Genomic DNA, 17,923 nt, shown 5'->3' with positions numbered 1-17,923 from the left:
CCTCCATTAATTATAACTAATTTGACATTCTTTTCTCTTTCCAGATCATTCAACTTCAAGTGGCACATTATCTTTTAAGCCTAGTCGGTCGTTGGTTACTCTTCCTACTGCCCATGTCATGCCGTCTAACTCCAGCGCTACAGTTTCCAAACACAGGGAATCATTGACATCAGATGGCTCAAAATGGAGTACTAGCCTCATGCAAGCATTGGGAAACCACAGTAGGGGAGAACAGGACTCTTCACTAGACATGAAGGACTTCCGGCCCCTCCGGAAATGGTCATCTTTATCCAAACTCACTGCCCCGGATAACTTCAGCCAGGGTGGCATTGTACACACTGAAGAGTCAAGGAGTGGTTTGGAAAAGACAGGGAGAGGCAAGGTTTTAACCTCGCAACTAAGAACAATTGGGCCTAGCTGCTTACATGATAGTATGGAGATGCTTAAACTAGAAGACAAGGAAATAAATAAAAAACGATCGTCAACTCTGGACTGCAAATATAAATTTGAGAGCTGTAGCAAAGACGACTTTAGAGCTTCCTCCTCCACCCTTAGGAGACAGACCTTAGACATGACATACAGTGCCTTACCTGAAAGCAAGCCCATTATGACAAATGCAGAGGCTTTTGAACCTCCGAAATATTTACTGCTTGGTCAACAGGCAGTAGGTGGAGTCCCCATTCAGCCTTCTGTGAGGACACAGATGTGGCTTACGGAGCAGTTGCGGACAAACCCATTGGAAAATAGAACTACAGAGGACTCTTACAGTTTAGCTCCTTGGCAACAGCAGCAAATTGAAGAGTTTCGACAAGAAAATGAAACACCAGTGCAGGTATGGCTCAAAGTCTAGTGTTTGCTTCCCTCCAGTGGATGTTATGAGTACAGTAGCACACTTGCAGTAAGCGTACACAGATGGTTTTGTTTTTCCTCTTTGCTACAAGTTACTAAGTTTATAAAAGTTGCTACAAGTTTATAAAAGGTATAAACTCCCAAAGTATTGTTTGGATAAATAAAAGTGAAACAAATACTTGAGGCTGATTAACATGGAAAATTTAAAATCTTGTACCTAACTTAGTTTTCACTTTCCTTCTCATTTGTTAAGTGGGCATAAAAATAAAGAAAAATATACTTAATTTAAAGAAACTTGAAACAGATATGGGGACTGGCACAGTATAATTGGAAAAACAGTAATTCTGGAGTATGAGGTCTTGGATTTTATTTCTGGTTCTATCAAATTCAGAACCTGGATGATTTTCTACCTGTCATTTAATACTTCATTTCTTTGGGTCTTAGTTTCTTTTCCCTTTCTTCTTTTTTTTTCTTGAGATATAGTTGACATATTACATTAGTGTCAATTCTACATCATAATGATCTGCTATGTATGTTTTGTGACCTTATCACCACAATAAATTTAAGTCTGGTTAACGTCCCTCACTATGCATAGTTTCCATTTTTTTTTCCCCTTGTGAGAACTTGTAAGATTTTCTCTTAGCAACTTTCAAATATATAATACTATATTATTATAGTCATCATGGTGTATATGATGCTGTACAAGTCACATCCTCATGACTTAGGTGTTTTTTACCTCATGACTTATGTGTTTTATAGCTGGAAGTTTGTCTTTTGATTCCCTTCACCTATTTTGCTCACCCCCAGCCCATGGCAACCACCAGTCAGTTCTCTATATCTGTGATTTTTTTTTTTTTTTTTAAGGTTCTACATGTAAAAGATCATATGGTATTTGTCTTTGACGTAATTCACTTAGCATAATGCCCTTAAGGTACATTCATGTCACAAATGGCAAGATTCCATTTTTTTTTAATGACTGAATAATATTGTGTTGTATATGTACCACATTTTGTTTATCCAGTCATCATCAGTGAGCACTTAAGGTTGCTTTCATGTCTTGGCTGTTGTAATTAGAGCTGCCGTGGATATAGGAGTGCATATATTTTGGGGAGTTAGTGAGGAAAGCACTTTATAAAATATCACATATAAATAAAATGGGTGTGTATCCCCTAAAGTAACATGTAAATGTGTACATTTTTTTTGATCTGGAAATGTTTTCTATTCCAAGATAATTTCCACAGCTCATTTTAACTGGGAAAGCAATTATCTGTAGAATTTTCTGTAAATTCTATCATCTATTTTTTATTAACAGTATTTTCTGAAACAGTATTACTGAAACAGTAATTTTCTGAAATTAATTCTGTCAGAAATTACAAACTTTCCCTTAGAGAAAACATTTAAAATTACTATTCATTACTGCTACTAATAAAAAATAATAAAGATTAAAGGAATATATTCTATGGAAGAATAAGGAGATCACTTATCTAGAAACCTCACAAATCTGAGTATAGTCCCAAAACGTACACACACCCTGTTGTGCTACATTCACAGGAGAATCCTTAACCCGTCCCTTGTGCCTTCCTTACTCTTGTTTTGGGCAAGACTGCTTATAGTCTTGATTATGTATATTCAAATCACATAACCAAACAAGCATTATTATGATGTCTGAACTACAAATCAGAAAAGAGCAATTTAACTAGACTTGTGATTTATCAGTTCAAGTGATTGAAAGATAGGAAATGTAATTTTTAAAAGACTATTATATTTTATTTTTTAATTAAAAAGTTTTTTAATTTTATTTTTGAGAGAGAGAGACACACACAGAATGCGACGGGGAGGGGCAGAGAGAGGGAGACACGGAATCTGAAGCAGGCTCCAGGCTCTGAGCTGTCAGCACAGAGCCTAACTTGGGGGCTGAGCTCATGAACCCCGAGTCATGATCTTAGCTGAAGTCAGATGCTTAACTGACTGAGCCACCCAGGCGCCCCTGTTATATTTTAGTTCTCAACTGCTTTGTGATTATAGGAGAACAGGGATCAGGCATATACTTTTCCAGCTGGTATTTTTGCACAGAACTGTAGTTGTTCACAACTGAACAACTTTAGTAGGTTGTGATAACCTAACTTAGTAGGTATGATAGAAAGGTAACTGAGAAAATTGGATGAATTGAATTGAAAGAAGTAAGTCCTAATTCACTCATTCTGCTCAGAGAAACCTCTGCTGTAAACTAGGTTTTTCCCAATCTTGAAGCAATGCAGAGAGGCTAGGGAGCTTGGAGGTGCACTGTAGAGCCAGACTTCTTCTTCTTCTTTTTTTTTTTTTTTTTTTAATTTTTTTTTTTTAACGTTTATTTATTTTTGACACAGAGAGAGACAGAGTATGAACGGGGGAAGGGCAGAGAGAGAGGGACACAGAATCGGAAGCAGGCTCCAGGCTCTGAGCCATCAGCCCAGAGCCCAACGCGGGGCTCGAACTCACAGACCGCAAGATCGTGACCTGAGCTGAAGTCCGACGCTTAACTGACCGAGCCACCCAGGCACCCCTCAGACTTCTTTTTAAATCTTCTCGCTAGTACATGTAGAGGAAGCAGGCTACAAAGGGACAAAAGTTGCACGCGCCCTGGAATGTCCTGCCTTTTGATTAACCATATTTGGGATGGTTTCTTTGTAGTGCTCTTAAGTTTTGTAGTAGAAAGATGAAACCAGGTAAAGAACACTTAAGACACTTCAGTTGCTATGTTTAAATGATCACTTCTTTTATTCCCTTCTTGGACTACTACAGAAGAAGTCTTCAGTGCCTTCTCCTTGGAGCCTCCAAGTGCTGTCTTTATTATAAAAGTTCTCATCTTAATTGTTTCTTAAAAGACTTAAAAAAATTTGACTTCCTTTTAGTCTAATTTTTATATAAAGGGAAGAGCCGTAATAAGGATTGGTCCATCTGATAAATTGGGAGAATGTGTATGATTTGCAAGCACAACTGCTAAACTCTCACTATGAAAAAACCCTGTTTTTACAACTATGGAAAGGAATTGGGCTGAGAGTCACAATCTAATACCACCATACATTTATATAGAACTTTAGCTTATCTCATTTGATCTTAACAGGTTTTTTTCCCACTGCTTTTGTCCCTCAAAAGGTTACTATTGTAGTGCGGAAGTTTTGCTCTTCTTAGGGATAATCATTGACTTAGCCTCGCAGTCTAATGCTCAAGCTGTTCCTTGCTTCCCATGATTTCCTGCTAAATCAGAGTGCAGGTAGTATAGTACTCTGAAACGTTTTCCTCTGTGAATGAAGAGAAGCCATCTGTGCCTTGAGGTGGTTAGAATATATATACACCTCCATGTGCAAACTGTCTTTGGGTCTTTTCTCTGTACTATGTTGTCCCTCTCCTGTCACCCTTCCCCAAATCTCTCTGACCCTACAAGGACTATGATGGAAGAGAAAAACAAACAACAAAGTCTTGTCTTCTCTTTGGAGAGAATGTATCCCTTAGTATGTCCCTCTTTTATTTCTTTTGTGGGGAGCAGGGGAATGGGATGGGAATGGAAATTGTATACCTCTGTATAAAACAGTATCCATTGGGTTCCTATAAGCTCACAGTGCATCTCTCAGGTAGTAGTGAAGAAATGGACTCTTTATGGACAAAGTTGTTTATTCTTTTTTTCTCCTTTATTCCCTAGGATGTTTCTAAGTTCTGGGTTGCAATTATTAAAAAGAGGAAGATAGGATTTTCTTCCTAATTGAATCATGCAGGGGCTTGATCAGCCAAGATATTGACACCTAATGATTTCAACATTTTTGAAAATTTATATAAATCAAAAATGTAAATAAAAATTTGATCAAGTGACTTAAAGTGAAATGACTTGGTTTTTGTTTAACATAAGAGATTGAAAAAAGTTTTATTTTTTTATTATTATTTTTTAATGGTTATTTTTGAGAGAGACAGAGACAGAATGTGAGTGGGTTAGGGGCAGAGAGAGAGCGAGACACAGAATACGAAGCAGGCTCCAGGCTCTGAGCTGTCAGCACAGAGCCCGACATGGGGCTTGAACTCACAAGCTGTGAGATCATGACCTGAGCCGAAGTCGGATGCTCAACTGACTGAGCCACCCAGGCACCCCCTTTTTTTAAATGTTTATTTATTTATTTATTTTTTTGAGAGAGAGAGAGCTCGAGTCAGCGAGGGGCAGAGAGAGAGAGAGAGAGACACAGGATCGCAAGTGGGCTCTGTGCTGATAGCGGCGAGCCTGATGTGGGGCTCAAACTCAGGATAGGTGAGATAATGACCTGAGCCGAAGTTGGAGGCTTAACTCACTGAGCCACCCAGGCGCCCCTGAAAAAGTTTTATTTTTAACATGAGAGTGTTTTTTGTACTCTATTACATACTATGAAAAAAAAGTTTTCTTTTTTTCTTATTTTTGTATTGTTTATCTTTAATTTTTTGTTTGTTTTTATTGTTTAAAAAAAGGTAACTGTGCATTGATAGATGTGGACCCTATACAGTCTAGTTAGGATGTGAGATTGTGATACATTTAATAGGTAGCTAAAAAGCATATAATTGGTTTTGTATACATGCTGTAGTAAATTAGTAATGTGTTTGAGTTTAACCTTTCAATTTTTCTACATAGTATTGGCATATAATTTTATGCATTTTAAAGTTGTGCTTTTACTTACCGGCAGAGCAAATATTTTCTGAAAATTCATTATTTTCCCACTTTGCCTGAAGTCTAAAAAATAATCAAAAGGAGAAGTAAAAATCTAGACAATAGGAAATTCATTACTTTATGTAGGTCTGCCCTCTTGTGTCTGTATCAGGAAATCTTGATCTTATTTTATTTGAGAAAAGCCACTGAAAACCTACAAGATCAAAACTACTTATAATTAGATTGTTTTATGGTCATATCAATTATGAGTTTATTAAAGAGAGATTTCACCGAGTTCAAAACAGTTCTTTTTATTGTAGGTGGTTTACATTAAACATTTTGAACCAACTAAAGTATAAAAGGAACATTAAACATTGAAAAATTGGTTCATTTTTAGTACCCTGTAAATTAAGAGTAGAATTTATTCTACAGGAGAAAGAACATTTGATATTTAAAAAATTTTAAATACATTGTTTTATTATTTCTTACTCTTTACATATCATGATAAACAGAATAAATAAGTTCCATTTAAAGAATAGCTTTTTGTTCTACTTTATAGTCTGAGTTACAGTATTCTGTAATTTTCAAGAAAAAGGTTTTAATTTCTGTTAAGGGCAGAATGAAAACAAAAAACTTACTTCTGTTTTACTTAGGAAAAACCCCATGACTTCACATTTTATATATAGTTTGATGTTGATGTTAGAACAATATAATGGAAGGCATAAAATTTGGCATTTCGAATTTTCCACTTATTTTTAAGATCAGTGCAGCTAATAATAGAACTTGGTTACTTTTTTCATAAGTAATTACTGACACCAGTGAGGTAAATGTATTGCTTGTTATTTGTAAGCTTTTTAATTGATGTTAGGGATTTCCAGCCCATAGATGAGGCTTTGCTGAAGAAATCTCCCTGTCAGTATGAGATCCCTTTTTCCTCTTTTCTCAGATATCAGTGAACCAAAACTGTCTCCCTCCCCATCTCCAGTACCTCTCAGATGCCCAGAAAAAAGCAGTGTCTCCTAGACCACACTGTTAGTAGCACTTGTACTACAAACCAGAGTTGGTATACTGACTTTTCAAATTCTTTTAGTAACCTCATTTTGGCAAGTCAGTAAATTGTGTGTTTTCTACTCTTTTAGTAATTGCTATATTAGTAATATGTCTTGAATCGAAGCTAAAATTATTGTATTATGCAGTATAGGTATAAATTACTTCGGGCCTAATTTTAAACTGAGTCAAATTACTTAAATCATGACATTTTGGTGAATATATTTTCCAACACCACTTTTTTTTTTAACTTCCATTATGAGTTGGAGGGTATTTTTAAATGATCACAGGGGAAATTGAAAATGTATTCAGCAAGAACATAATTGTAGATTAGCATTGCTGGATTTATAATTTAGCATGGTAGAATGGCCTACCAAGTAGGTAGGTATTGACCATCTGGTTGATAGATTAAGGAAAATAGCTATATCCTCTTAATAAACAGGACAAGAAGTTTGTGTCAAAATGTGATCAAATAATTAATTTGGGGGAACCCAAATTTTTATTTTTTAAATGCTTTAAATAATATATTTTTCTTTTATTAAAAATTATTTTCCTTGCCTACATTGAGTATGAGGTTAGAATAGAAGACAATCTATAAAATCATTCTAAAGTGTTAAGCTTTCATGATTCAAAAGACATAGTGTAGTAAGTTATGTACTCAGATGATCAACTGTAGTGCCTTAAATTAAGGTTAGATTCTAGTAGTGTATTAATAATTATGGCTAATTATACTATCAGCTGTTAAATTAACCAGTAGTTCTCATCTGACGATCATAATGTACTAGAGAGGACAGATTTATTGTTAGCCTATGTATACTAGAATTCTGTAATTCTTTGAAAAAATTAAGAGAAATTTTATTTAAGCGTATGGCCTTGCTTTTTCATATTTCTTTTTCATAAAGCTTAAAAATGTTAGTGTAGTGTAGAGAAAGAATACAATTTCTGTTTTAAAATGTAGGTTTTGAGAGTTACTACAAAGACTTCTGAATGATAATAACAAAAGTAAATGATGTGAGGAATCCATAGGCTATTTCAAATGATGACACTTCATTTGAGTGATTATTTTGGTACAAACTTGGTGAAAACCTGAAAAATACTTAAACATCGGAGAGGCTTTTGCAGTACAATATACATTTACCCCAAAAAGTGAAGCTAATGCTTTATAGGTGAAGTGAACGGGTTAACAGTGCAGTTTCAAAACTAAACTTCTAGTTCATCCTCAGAAGAAATTTGGGATAGAAACTTACAAGCTCTGTAGAGGAATTTGATAGTTACATTATACACACTTATAGTCATTTTGAAGTTAATTTTTGAAAATAAAGCTCCTTTCATGTTTACAAGATCCCACAGATGAATACATTTGCTAACAATTGTTTTGTTCTGAATCTTGACCTTTTCACAAAGAAATTCTTCTACTTAGGAAGTGGTCTGGTATGTAGTATTTCCCCTTCTTCATGGGATGACAGATTTTATGCTGATGGTGACAAGTTGCATCACTGGGGATTGCAGCAGAACTTCAGAGAAGCATCACAATGATGCAGATCAACAAGAGACATATTAAAATGAGACAGAAATTTATAAATAGGTTCTGGAGATTTTGACGTGCTTGTTGAGGCATTTCAATGGTTGAAGCTCTTCTTATAGCAGAGCGAGTGAGGTATTGGACTTTCTCCATGATGCAAGGAAAGCAGGAAGTCTGAAGTTTTAAATGGTGAAGAGGAAGGGAAAAGCTGGCAGCCAGTTGTGAGCTCAATCACTGTCTTCCGTTAGGTAGCCTGGAATGATAAAATAGTGAATGGATTAGGATCATACGTGTAACCTATTTTCTGAACAGGTAAAAACACAATTTTGTTATTAATTTGTCTTCATTGTTATTTGTATTTATGACATCAAATATACATATATTGATATGACATCAAATATTCATGCACACACACACACGCACATACGTGTTTCCCTATGTCTGTCCTGAGTGTGGGTCTTTTTTGGTAAGGTCACCGTGATGTCTCATTCGTCTTGTGTTCGGAGTGTTAATGACTGCAGTTTTTGCCTCCTCCTCTCAAAATGACTAGCAGTATAGTTAGGTTTAGGGTGCAGCTCATTTTCCACTATTCCCTTGAGCAAAAGTTCTCACATACATAGTTTTATTAAGACTATTTCTCTTAGAGCATTATTGTTGTGAACATTAGTGCATTGATAGCTTCAGAGAAAATCTGATAAAAAGAAATGCATACAATAAATTATTTTCCAGATGTTGATTTTAGTCCAAAATAAAATAAATGAGAAGTCTTTTATCAGAACTATAGATTCAAATGTTTGTCATTCCTTTTTATGATTTTATAGTTTTGTAGCATATGCTGTCTTGAGTTACGTTTTAACAAGACGATATTAAATACTGAAGACTGTCAGGCTCAGAAGGCATAGTAATAAAACCATCACTATCTCACTGTGTACACAGTTCTTATTAAAAAAAAATTTTTTTTAATGTTTATTTTTGAGAGAGAGACAGAGTGCAAGCGGGGTGGGACAGAGAGAGAGAGGGAGACACAGAATCTGAAGGAGGCTCCAGGCTCTGAGCTGTCAGCACAGAGCCTGATGTGGGGCTTGAACCCACGACCGTGAGATCGTGACCTGAGCTGAAGTCGGACGCTTAACCAACTGAGCCACCCAGGTGCCCCTACGTAGTTGTTATTTAGAAATGGCTTGTACTCAAGAGCAGTGGTTTCCGTTTGCTTTTTTTCAGAGCTTCCATAAATTATTCTGCCTAATTAATTGTGGTAATTAATGAGACAAAATAAAACTTAATGCATTATTATAGAAAAATTGGAGATTAGAAATTAACTATAAATTGAATGTCTGGAGATAATAGTTTACAAAGATTTGGGGATATTTTATTGTCAATTAGGATATTTCTATATAAATTTTGAAACAAGAACAATTAGAACTTGAATAAAATATAACCATAATCAACTGCCCAGAGATCATGGCTGTTAACATTTGTTGTTATGTAGCTGTTGATCAAGATATTACCACCTTCCCCAGCTTCCAGGTTTCATTTTCTCCCTAATCTGTATACATCATGTGAAAACCCAGTTCAACGAGTAAGCTCCGTTTCTGAGAGAGACCAGTGCTGAAGAGAGCAGAGGGGAGAACTAAAAGAATGGGAGAGGGGAATATATATTTTAGGCATGATCAGGGAGAAGGAGGCATTTCATGTTCCCAAAAAACCGTGTGGTATATGGTTACATTCTGTAGTTCTGGTACCTCATCTTGGCTCTGTTAGGTTTGAATCATATATTAGACTGGGTTTTCATTTGGCTGTAGGCTCTGGCCTCCTTTCTGGTATTGGTGTGTAGTGAGGAGATCCAAACAACTTACTAACATCAAACTTCATTCTCTTAAAGACTTGGTTACAGCCTGTGTTTCTCCGGCATATGTATGTTTGTAGCATATATTCCTCACTGTCCCACACCAGTGGCTGTTAATTTATAACACCCCTCTACTTAGTAGATTTTAGAGCAGCTTAAATATGTTTATTTAATTTAATTACTTTTGTTTGAATTCCTCAGATAAAATACTATAGGAATAAAAGCTTTTTTTTTTTTAAAGAAAATGAATTTTTAAAGTTTTTTCCTGCTTATATTTATTTGTGTGTTATAGATATAATGAATTTATACTATTGGGTAATGGTGGGGAGGATCCCATTATTAATTCTTTTATGTATTTGAGTAGTTTGTAAGAGGATATATAACAGAATAGTTAAGAAAGGAATGCGAACTAACATTGGTCATCCCTATTTGAACTTATATATCTGTGAAGTCCCACAACTTAAATGGTCTAAAAATTCTGAACGTAAATTATTTTGAGATAAAACATGGAAAAGGAAGAAGCTCTCTAGTTGTTCCTCATGAAATGTGTATACACGAGTCATTCCCTACCCTGACACTTTGATGAGTGGTACTTCAGTCACATGAAACATGTCACCTTTCCATAAATACTTCATTGCCTTTTTTGATTCTGTCTTTTGCACATGTTGTTCTGGCTTTGCCTGGAATGTCTACCCTCCACCCCCCCGGTCTACCTTTGATTCTTTGCCAGGCAAACTTCAGTTGATCCTTAAGGCCCAGTTTAAATATCACTTCCTAATGAAACTTTCCATTACTCATTAAGGTAAAATTGGTTGTCACCTCTGCTGGTTTTCAGTCGGGTTTTAGTGTTACCTATTTCAACAGTGCTACAATTTTTATTTACATGTCCTTGCCCACAAGTAGGCTTCTAGTTCACGAGTATAAGGAACCACATGTTTATTTTGTGTTCTAGTATGCAGTGCATGATTGTTACTATTTGAATAAATCAATGAAGTTGAACAAGGAATTCTTATGATTTACTTTACTGTTTCCAGAAGATTGTTAATTTTCTAGTGCTGTGGCTAACAGATTAACCAGTTAGAATAACAGAATTTGGTAGTTGAACACATAATCTCCAATATTCTTCTCAAGTCTCTATTACAGATGAAGGAAATGAAGCTCAGAGGATTACAGCTTACATAAGTTGTTGTTAATATTAACATTAACCTGAACAAGGCTTTGTTCAGATTGGTATTTGGTGTTTGTGAAATATAAACAGTTAGGCCCTAGAAAGATGAACTCTGCTGATGAAAGTATGATGAATACGCTTTAAAGATGATATCATGGCAACAGGCAGCTATGTTCCTGAAAACAAATTGAGTGTAAAGCCAATAATCAAAAATAGTGTCGTTTCCTGTCAAACTTAGAAATATGTCGTTATTCTAAACTAATTTGTAGCTGCTTAGAATCTTATGCTAAAACCAAAACCAAATCTGCTTTATATACTGAAATGTTAGTTGTATGTCTTCAGTTTATTGGGCCTGATTGATTTCCCAGTGCACAACCTGAAATGTGTTGAGTCCTGATTCTACTGAACTTCCAAAATATGTATGATGATAATTAAGCCAGAATTCATCCCTATAAGATGGGTCTTCCTGTCGCACATTGAAAATTGAAAAGCTGTGTGGTAACAGAACAATCCTATCTTTAGAGTTGTCTGTGACCTTCCGTGCATCATAATTTATGACATGGTTGTCAGGTGTTTACCATTCTTTTCTCTGCACTCACAACATCCTATGAGGGTAGAACTCCTACAGTCTTTTTTACCCTTCCATTCCTTAGCTGGTAATGGAGTAATACTTGATGGAAGGCATAGAAAAAGTAGTTTCATTAATTTAGGATAATCAGAAAGAGATTGTATTGGGAAGTTGTGAACTTGCATCTGGCACCAGTAGCAATGGAGATAGAAATTAGCCATGCTCCCCTTTTTAAAAGAAATGTGTGGATTAGTTGTTTGGGACAGCAGGAATAGAACACTTTAAAAGTTAATTCATCACCCAGGCCCTAGAATCAGAATATTCAAACTATGAAATACTCTGATAGGAGTTTTAGACAGAAGATTACCCACAGAGTATTTTGTTGTATGTCTGTGGGATCTATTCTAATTTTTAGAGGAATGGGAAGAATAACTCTACTATTCTTTGTAGGATTTATAAAGTTTTTGGTTGTCCACTTTTCCTGATTTGCTCAAAAAAGTGAAATTGAGAAGTAAAGACTGTCAAGTTCAAGATAATACTCTGTTTCTTTGAAGTAGAAAAAGGAAAGAGACAAACCACATGGGATGCTAATCTTTCAACTAATATGCCGTGGTAGGCAACATTTTGGATGGAAGGTACTGTGTCAGCTTCTGCAGGGGTCCTAACTTTGTGGTGTTTCCTATTTCTTAATATATGAGATACGTTCTTGTGCAAAACAATCCTCAGTCTCAGTAGACTTTGGAAAACTTTTAGTGGTCTGCTTTATTACTTCCTAGGACATTGAAGCCTTAACAATGCTGTGTATGGTAAGCAGTAATCTTCACCCTCCGTGTTTTGCATGACTTTCTGAACTTCATTTGTTTGGGGGTGCTTTCTCTGCTGAAACCATAAATTCCTGAGATTCTTTATATTTGTGGAATTCAGAATTTTGCTTCCTTTTTGGATGCTTATTCATTAGTAAATCTGTGCATATTTTCCCAGTAAATTCAAGTATTCCAACGCTATAGTCTGACAGATACTTTCTAAGAATTTTTCCCATGTAATTGATTCAGAAGATTAGACCTGTGTATATTAAGATTATTTTGGGGTTTTATTTTGTCTTACTCTTCGCTGTCATTTTCACAGATAATCTGGAAGTGATTGTGTATGCATTTTTTTGACTTGTTGAATTAAATCAGGACAGTTCGTCATTAGAATCATAATCAATCTGTTGGCGTCCAGAAGTTCACTTTGGTGAAATAATTTTCCGTTTGAGATTGCCTAACTTGGAGGTTCTGTTTGAAGTTACTTTGTGGCAGCAATATTCCACAACTTTGTTGGTCCACACTGGCTATCTTAAAGAATCTTCAGGCTGCTTCTGCCTAGTTATGAAAAGAATTGTGTAAATATAAAAATCTCAACCTCTAAGTTGACCCCATAATGACATTATCACTGTAAAGCTCTGCCTTGAGGAAGATCCGTTGAACAACAGCATAGAGAGATTTTTCTCTTTGAAATTGTCACATTGCTGTTGCTATTTTGTCTGTAAGCTTGTCTTTGTTATCTGTTTATTATGTTAAAATTAATTTAGTCACAGTTAAAGTATTCTTTTTAACCCTGTAGTAGTTGAGACTTCAGATTCTTCTTTTGGGGGAAAAGATGTGTGAAGGGAGTGTAGGGGGAAGTTTTAAGGAAAAATGAATGCCAGTTAAATATACCCCCACTAATCTGAGTGAATTGTTTTGTTTTGTTTTTTTTTAAGTCCTTGAGGTGGAGTACATTTATAAAAGCACTAGAGGGCCTCAGTTGACTGTGAATGTACTTGAGGGGAGCCATAGGCCCAGGCTTCATTTTCACGTGTTTATTTGGTAATACATGCTTCAGAATTATGTAGGGTAAGAATATTGAAGTACAATTTCTAGAAATGTTCAGAGAGACTATTATCTGATTTACGTAATTGTAATTTAGATAGATTATTTCCTTGATTATTAACCTTTAGGTTTATTCCTTTGCTGCTCTGACCAGCAGTGTTAATTCACTGTGTAGATTTAAGTGAGTCATTTTCATAGCGTAAATAACAAGGCAAGATTCCTCTCTCCAAGCATTTCACAATAAATGGGGTGGAATACTTTAAATGGTAGAGTGTGAGGAAGTCAGTAATGAAATTGAGGAAAGGTAAGGGTTTAATATTGGAACTGGAATATAGTACAGAACTGTGGTTTTTGTGAAAAGTTTTGAGAAATTAAACTTAGTTTTTAGGTATATAGGCTAAATAGATTAAAGGCATGAATATTTTGGGAATGAAACAAATTAAATAAAAGGAAACATTGATTGTAGCATGTTACATTGTTTTTAAAGCCTGTGCAGTTATTTTGAGTTTTGCCTTCCATGGTTTATTGCTTAATAACAAGGATATCTATAACTTTCTAATATCCCTGACTTTAAAAGTGATTAGGAGGATATTATATAGGTTTTTAAGGGTATAATGCCCCATGTGTAAAATGGCTTTAAATGAAATGGAGTGGTTTCAAATTGAAATAGAAGTTTGTGTCCTCTAACTTTACATTTAGAGTACCATTAACAGTATTTGAAGTCTTTTAGTTTATTTTGCTTTGCCAATGTCATGATGTATTTTTAAGCCATGTTGATCAGTGGATGTGATGTGCATGTGGTTTAGAGTTCTAAAATTTTGGCTCCTGCCAAGGTACCACCATTTCCTAGCTTTGTGACCTTGTAATTCACCTTTTTGCATCTGTTTCCTAATTTGTAAAATAGAGATGCAGCACCAAACATACAGGGAGTTAAAAGGATCAAATGAAATATTTGTATACAGCAGTACATTTAGAAGATTGTTCAATAATAAAGAAGGAAGTTTTAATGGACCCTCTTTATTTCTAGAATTGGTAATAAATATACAGTCTAACTTAGAGAGTTAATCTAATCTTTACATTTAATTTTTACTTAAACATTTAATGTATTAAATAATTTAACACATTACACAATATATGACATAATACATTTAATACATTACAATGTTTATTTTTTTACAAATTTTTATACAAATATTTTGTTTATACAGATGTTCTATTTCCAATTAATTAGAACAAGAAATAACATATAAAAATATATAACCAAATGCACTTTTTTCTAGAATATTATTTTCCTTTATGTCCACTGTCAAAAACATTTTGATATTTGCGTTTTAGGAAATGATAGTAACTGACTTAGTAAAGCAACTTACTTTAGCTTTTTCACGTTTTTAAAACATTTTTCATAATTTAAAAACATCCTTCATATTTCTCCTATTCTATTTCATCTGATACTTTTTTTTTTAGCCCTTAGTTTTAAAAATCCTGTCTTCAGCAATAAAAGCAGTACTTAAATTTCACCTTATGATAGAGATAAATTGGGACAAAATGTCTGGCAGTAGGGCATTTATGTTTGAAATTTGAACAACAATCACAGTAACTGTGTGATTTCTATTAACCTGTACACATTTTTAATCTAAGGATAGCTTTAATAGCAGAATTTGTGCTCTTTCTAGAAAGTATTAACTTTTTGGAGTAATATGTGATGTGGTAAAATTCTGGTATCATAAAAGAGCTCGTGAATATCTCATTTGAAGTGTGAGAATGTAATTTGATAGGTATTTGTGTAAAAATGCATAAATATATATATAAAACACCAGCACCAAAGTGACTTTTATATGATAGCAAAGGAAAAACATTTTATGAGTATAAAGATAATGAGAGACAATTAGAGTACCTCAGTGGTAGACAAAAATTAGAACTGTTTTTGCATGTCTGAAGGAATTCTGCTTGTGGAATTATAAGTTCTTTTCTGTAAAAAGCAATAGAGTTAATATTTGTTATAAGAACTTAGAATTCTAGAGGTAAATTTTATTTTGTGGCATACATATGAAAATAAAAATGAGATAAAATCGATGTAATACTCTTTGTGTCCTGGCAGAGATTTAAGAAGGAAGACACATTTTGTGTATTAAACTGAGGATTGGTAATATCAAGAGTAAGTGGAATTCAAACAGAGGTCATAAAATTTATTGTATCATCTTCATTTCTGGGCATTTTTAAAATTTCTTTCTCCCTTGTCATTCCCCCCTTCTAATTGCAGGATAGAATAATGAGAAACCATGGAGAATGGTAACTTGATAACAGCATGTTCATTATTAATAGGCAGAATAAACATTTTATCAAATTAACTCAAATGAGATACTTAGGAATATTCTGCCAAAGTAATGTCTCTTTATTTAAAAAAAAAAATGCTGAATTAGTATTCCCTAATTTTACATGTGTTTTTGATGGGTGTTTAAAATTTTCTAAACTTGTTATTCATGATATAACGCTGGATTTCATATAAGTAACCGAATTTATTAAATCTTAGAATTCTTTTTAGAAGTGTTTGTTAAAAGTTTAGTGGACTTTATAGAGAGGGAAAAAGTGTTTAAACACATTTTAAAGGTAGGTTGTTTTATATTGTTTAAAACTCTATTAAATATCTACTGTAAGGAATCATAATATTGGAATAGTCATGCCAGCAATGTGCATGTTTTATAATCACATGACTGTTCATAGTATCACAGATGCAAATAGAAGCCCAGTCCTATCCTGGTTTTCAGCACAGTAACATATCAAGATGAAGCCATTGTTTTTGCGTGAAGAAATAAAATCTCCACTACCACTAAATAGGGTAACATAATTGAAAGATATTTTAGTTGGCAGAAATTCATTTTTGAAACGCAAAATAAAAAAGTCAAAAATGATAAACCAATAACCAGGGTCAAAGATGATGCAACCCTTGTTATTTTAAATTTAAATCTTGTTTACTGTCGCTCAACGGATATGCATTTATTTAGAGATTAAGGTTTTTGTCATATTAAGCATTTTATTTAACCTTTAAACTGAAATTTATAAAATATGATTAAGTTTTGAAAAAGTTAAGTAATTTTGAATATTAGAAAGCAAGAATGACCAAAATCAGTGAAATCTTTTTCTTACCTTGGCTGTTGTGATGATCACAATATAGAGAGTATTGTGAGTTGTATGAAGTCTTATCGGTGTTTAGTTAGAAAGTTTTCTGACTCTGTTACCAGACTTCTGGGAACAATTGAAGTAGGTGTAGGAGGAAAAGTATTCTAGGGAGGTCTTTATGATGTCACACAAGCATTCTGAAGTTATGATTGGTTAGCCATAGTCTTATCACAACCAAACTTTTTAGAATGTCATTTATCTTACTTTAGGTGTGGAAAGGTCATTAACACTTTGTGCCACATTTTTTTGCTTGTAGTTTTAAAAAGTATATGGGAGATAAATGGAAAACAAAACAAAACAAAACCAACCTAAGTTTTCAGTAGTATAAAGCTCCTTTTAAAGATTCATGAATCTTCAGGCTTAGAAATAATTGTGTACTAATGGTGATAATGTTGAGGAACTAAAATAGATATGTAGGAATTTTAATAAGTGATAATATTACTAGCTCAAGTCAAACAACTTTCATTGTGTTGTTACTGCTATTGCTCTAATACTATAGTTTCATAATGCTAGTTCCTAACATACAGTAATTAAACATTTTCACAGGATGAAATTTTATACCTTTTACTATCTAGTTTTCTTTCTTCATACCACTATGTATATGGGATGGAGTGTGTGTGAGAAACCCAGGCTACTGATTTCAGTTTAAAAAAATAGCTTATCATACAGTTAAAATAAGAACTAATACGTGTATTTATTTAATTTGTGTTTTCTTCAGTTAGAGCTTTAACAATATATTTATGAACAATAATTATCATATTTAAACTGATGTATATTACCCCAGGAAAAGTTACACTTTGCAAATTTCAGAATTGAAGATTTTTTAGCATCTGCATTCAACTACCATAAAATATTAAATTTTAATAAGCTCAGACAGTGTCAAGAGTAACTTTCTGCTAAAAATGAAATAATCAGATTCCTAATCAGTGGCATCCTAGTTAATGATACTTTATTGAAAATAGACGTGCATTTTGTTAGACATTTAAGTTGTGTAATTTTTCTGAAAGGATTGACTCATTTAATGCATCAGTTGTTCCCATGAAAATTACTATACAAATGAAATTTTAGTAAATGGAATGATATATGAAGTTTCTAGAACAGTTTAAGAATAGAGCTGGGAAATAATTCATTTGAAAAGCTATGCATTATTTTCCTATTTACTCTGCTTTTTTGTTTATACTGTATATTTGATTTACTTAAATCACCATACCTGCAAATTCTAATTTTTAAATCTTTTCTGTAATTCTGGAGGAG

At 34.0% G+C, this 17,923-nt stretch overlaps 2 protein-coding genes across 3 annotated transcripts in view; one reads left to right on the top strand and one right to left on the bottom strand.

Annotated features, from left to right (window-relative positions):
• The window catches only part of CEP85L (centrosomal protein 85L), a 164,592-nt gene that overhangs the window by 48,962 nt on the left and 97,707 nt on the right, over positions 1–17,923 (top strand). For both annotated transcript variants that reach the window (XM_060616511.3, XM_060616510.3), the window contains exon 3: positions 45–832. In XM_060616511.3, coding sequence (XP_060472494.1) covers positions 45–832 — 788 coding nt within the window. The remainder of the gene's footprint in view (positions 1–44; positions 833–17,923) is intronic.
• Positions 6,175–16,751, bottom strand: PLN (phospholamban). The gene is made up of 2 exons (XM_060616512.3): positions 16,637–16,751; positions 6,175–8,313 (listed from the first exon to the last, which is right to left on the bottom strand). Exon 2 carries the CDS (start codon positions 8,211–8,213, stop codon positions 8,055–8,057), a length of 159 nt encoding a protein of 52 aa, XP_060472495.1. The 5' UTR covers positions 8,214–8,313; positions 16,637–16,751; the 3' UTR covers positions 6,175–8,054.

Source organism: Panthera onca, chromosome B2 (genome assembly GCF_046562875.1).
Source record: "Panthera onca isolate mPanOnc1 chromosome B2, mPanOnc1 haplotype 2, whole genome shotgun sequence".
Taxonomy (NCBI): domain Eukaryota; kingdom Metazoa; phylum Chordata; class Mammalia; order Carnivora; family Felidae; genus Panthera; species Panthera onca.
Note: the sequence above shows the minus strand (reverse complement) of the source record. Positions and strands in the feature narration are given on the sequence as shown.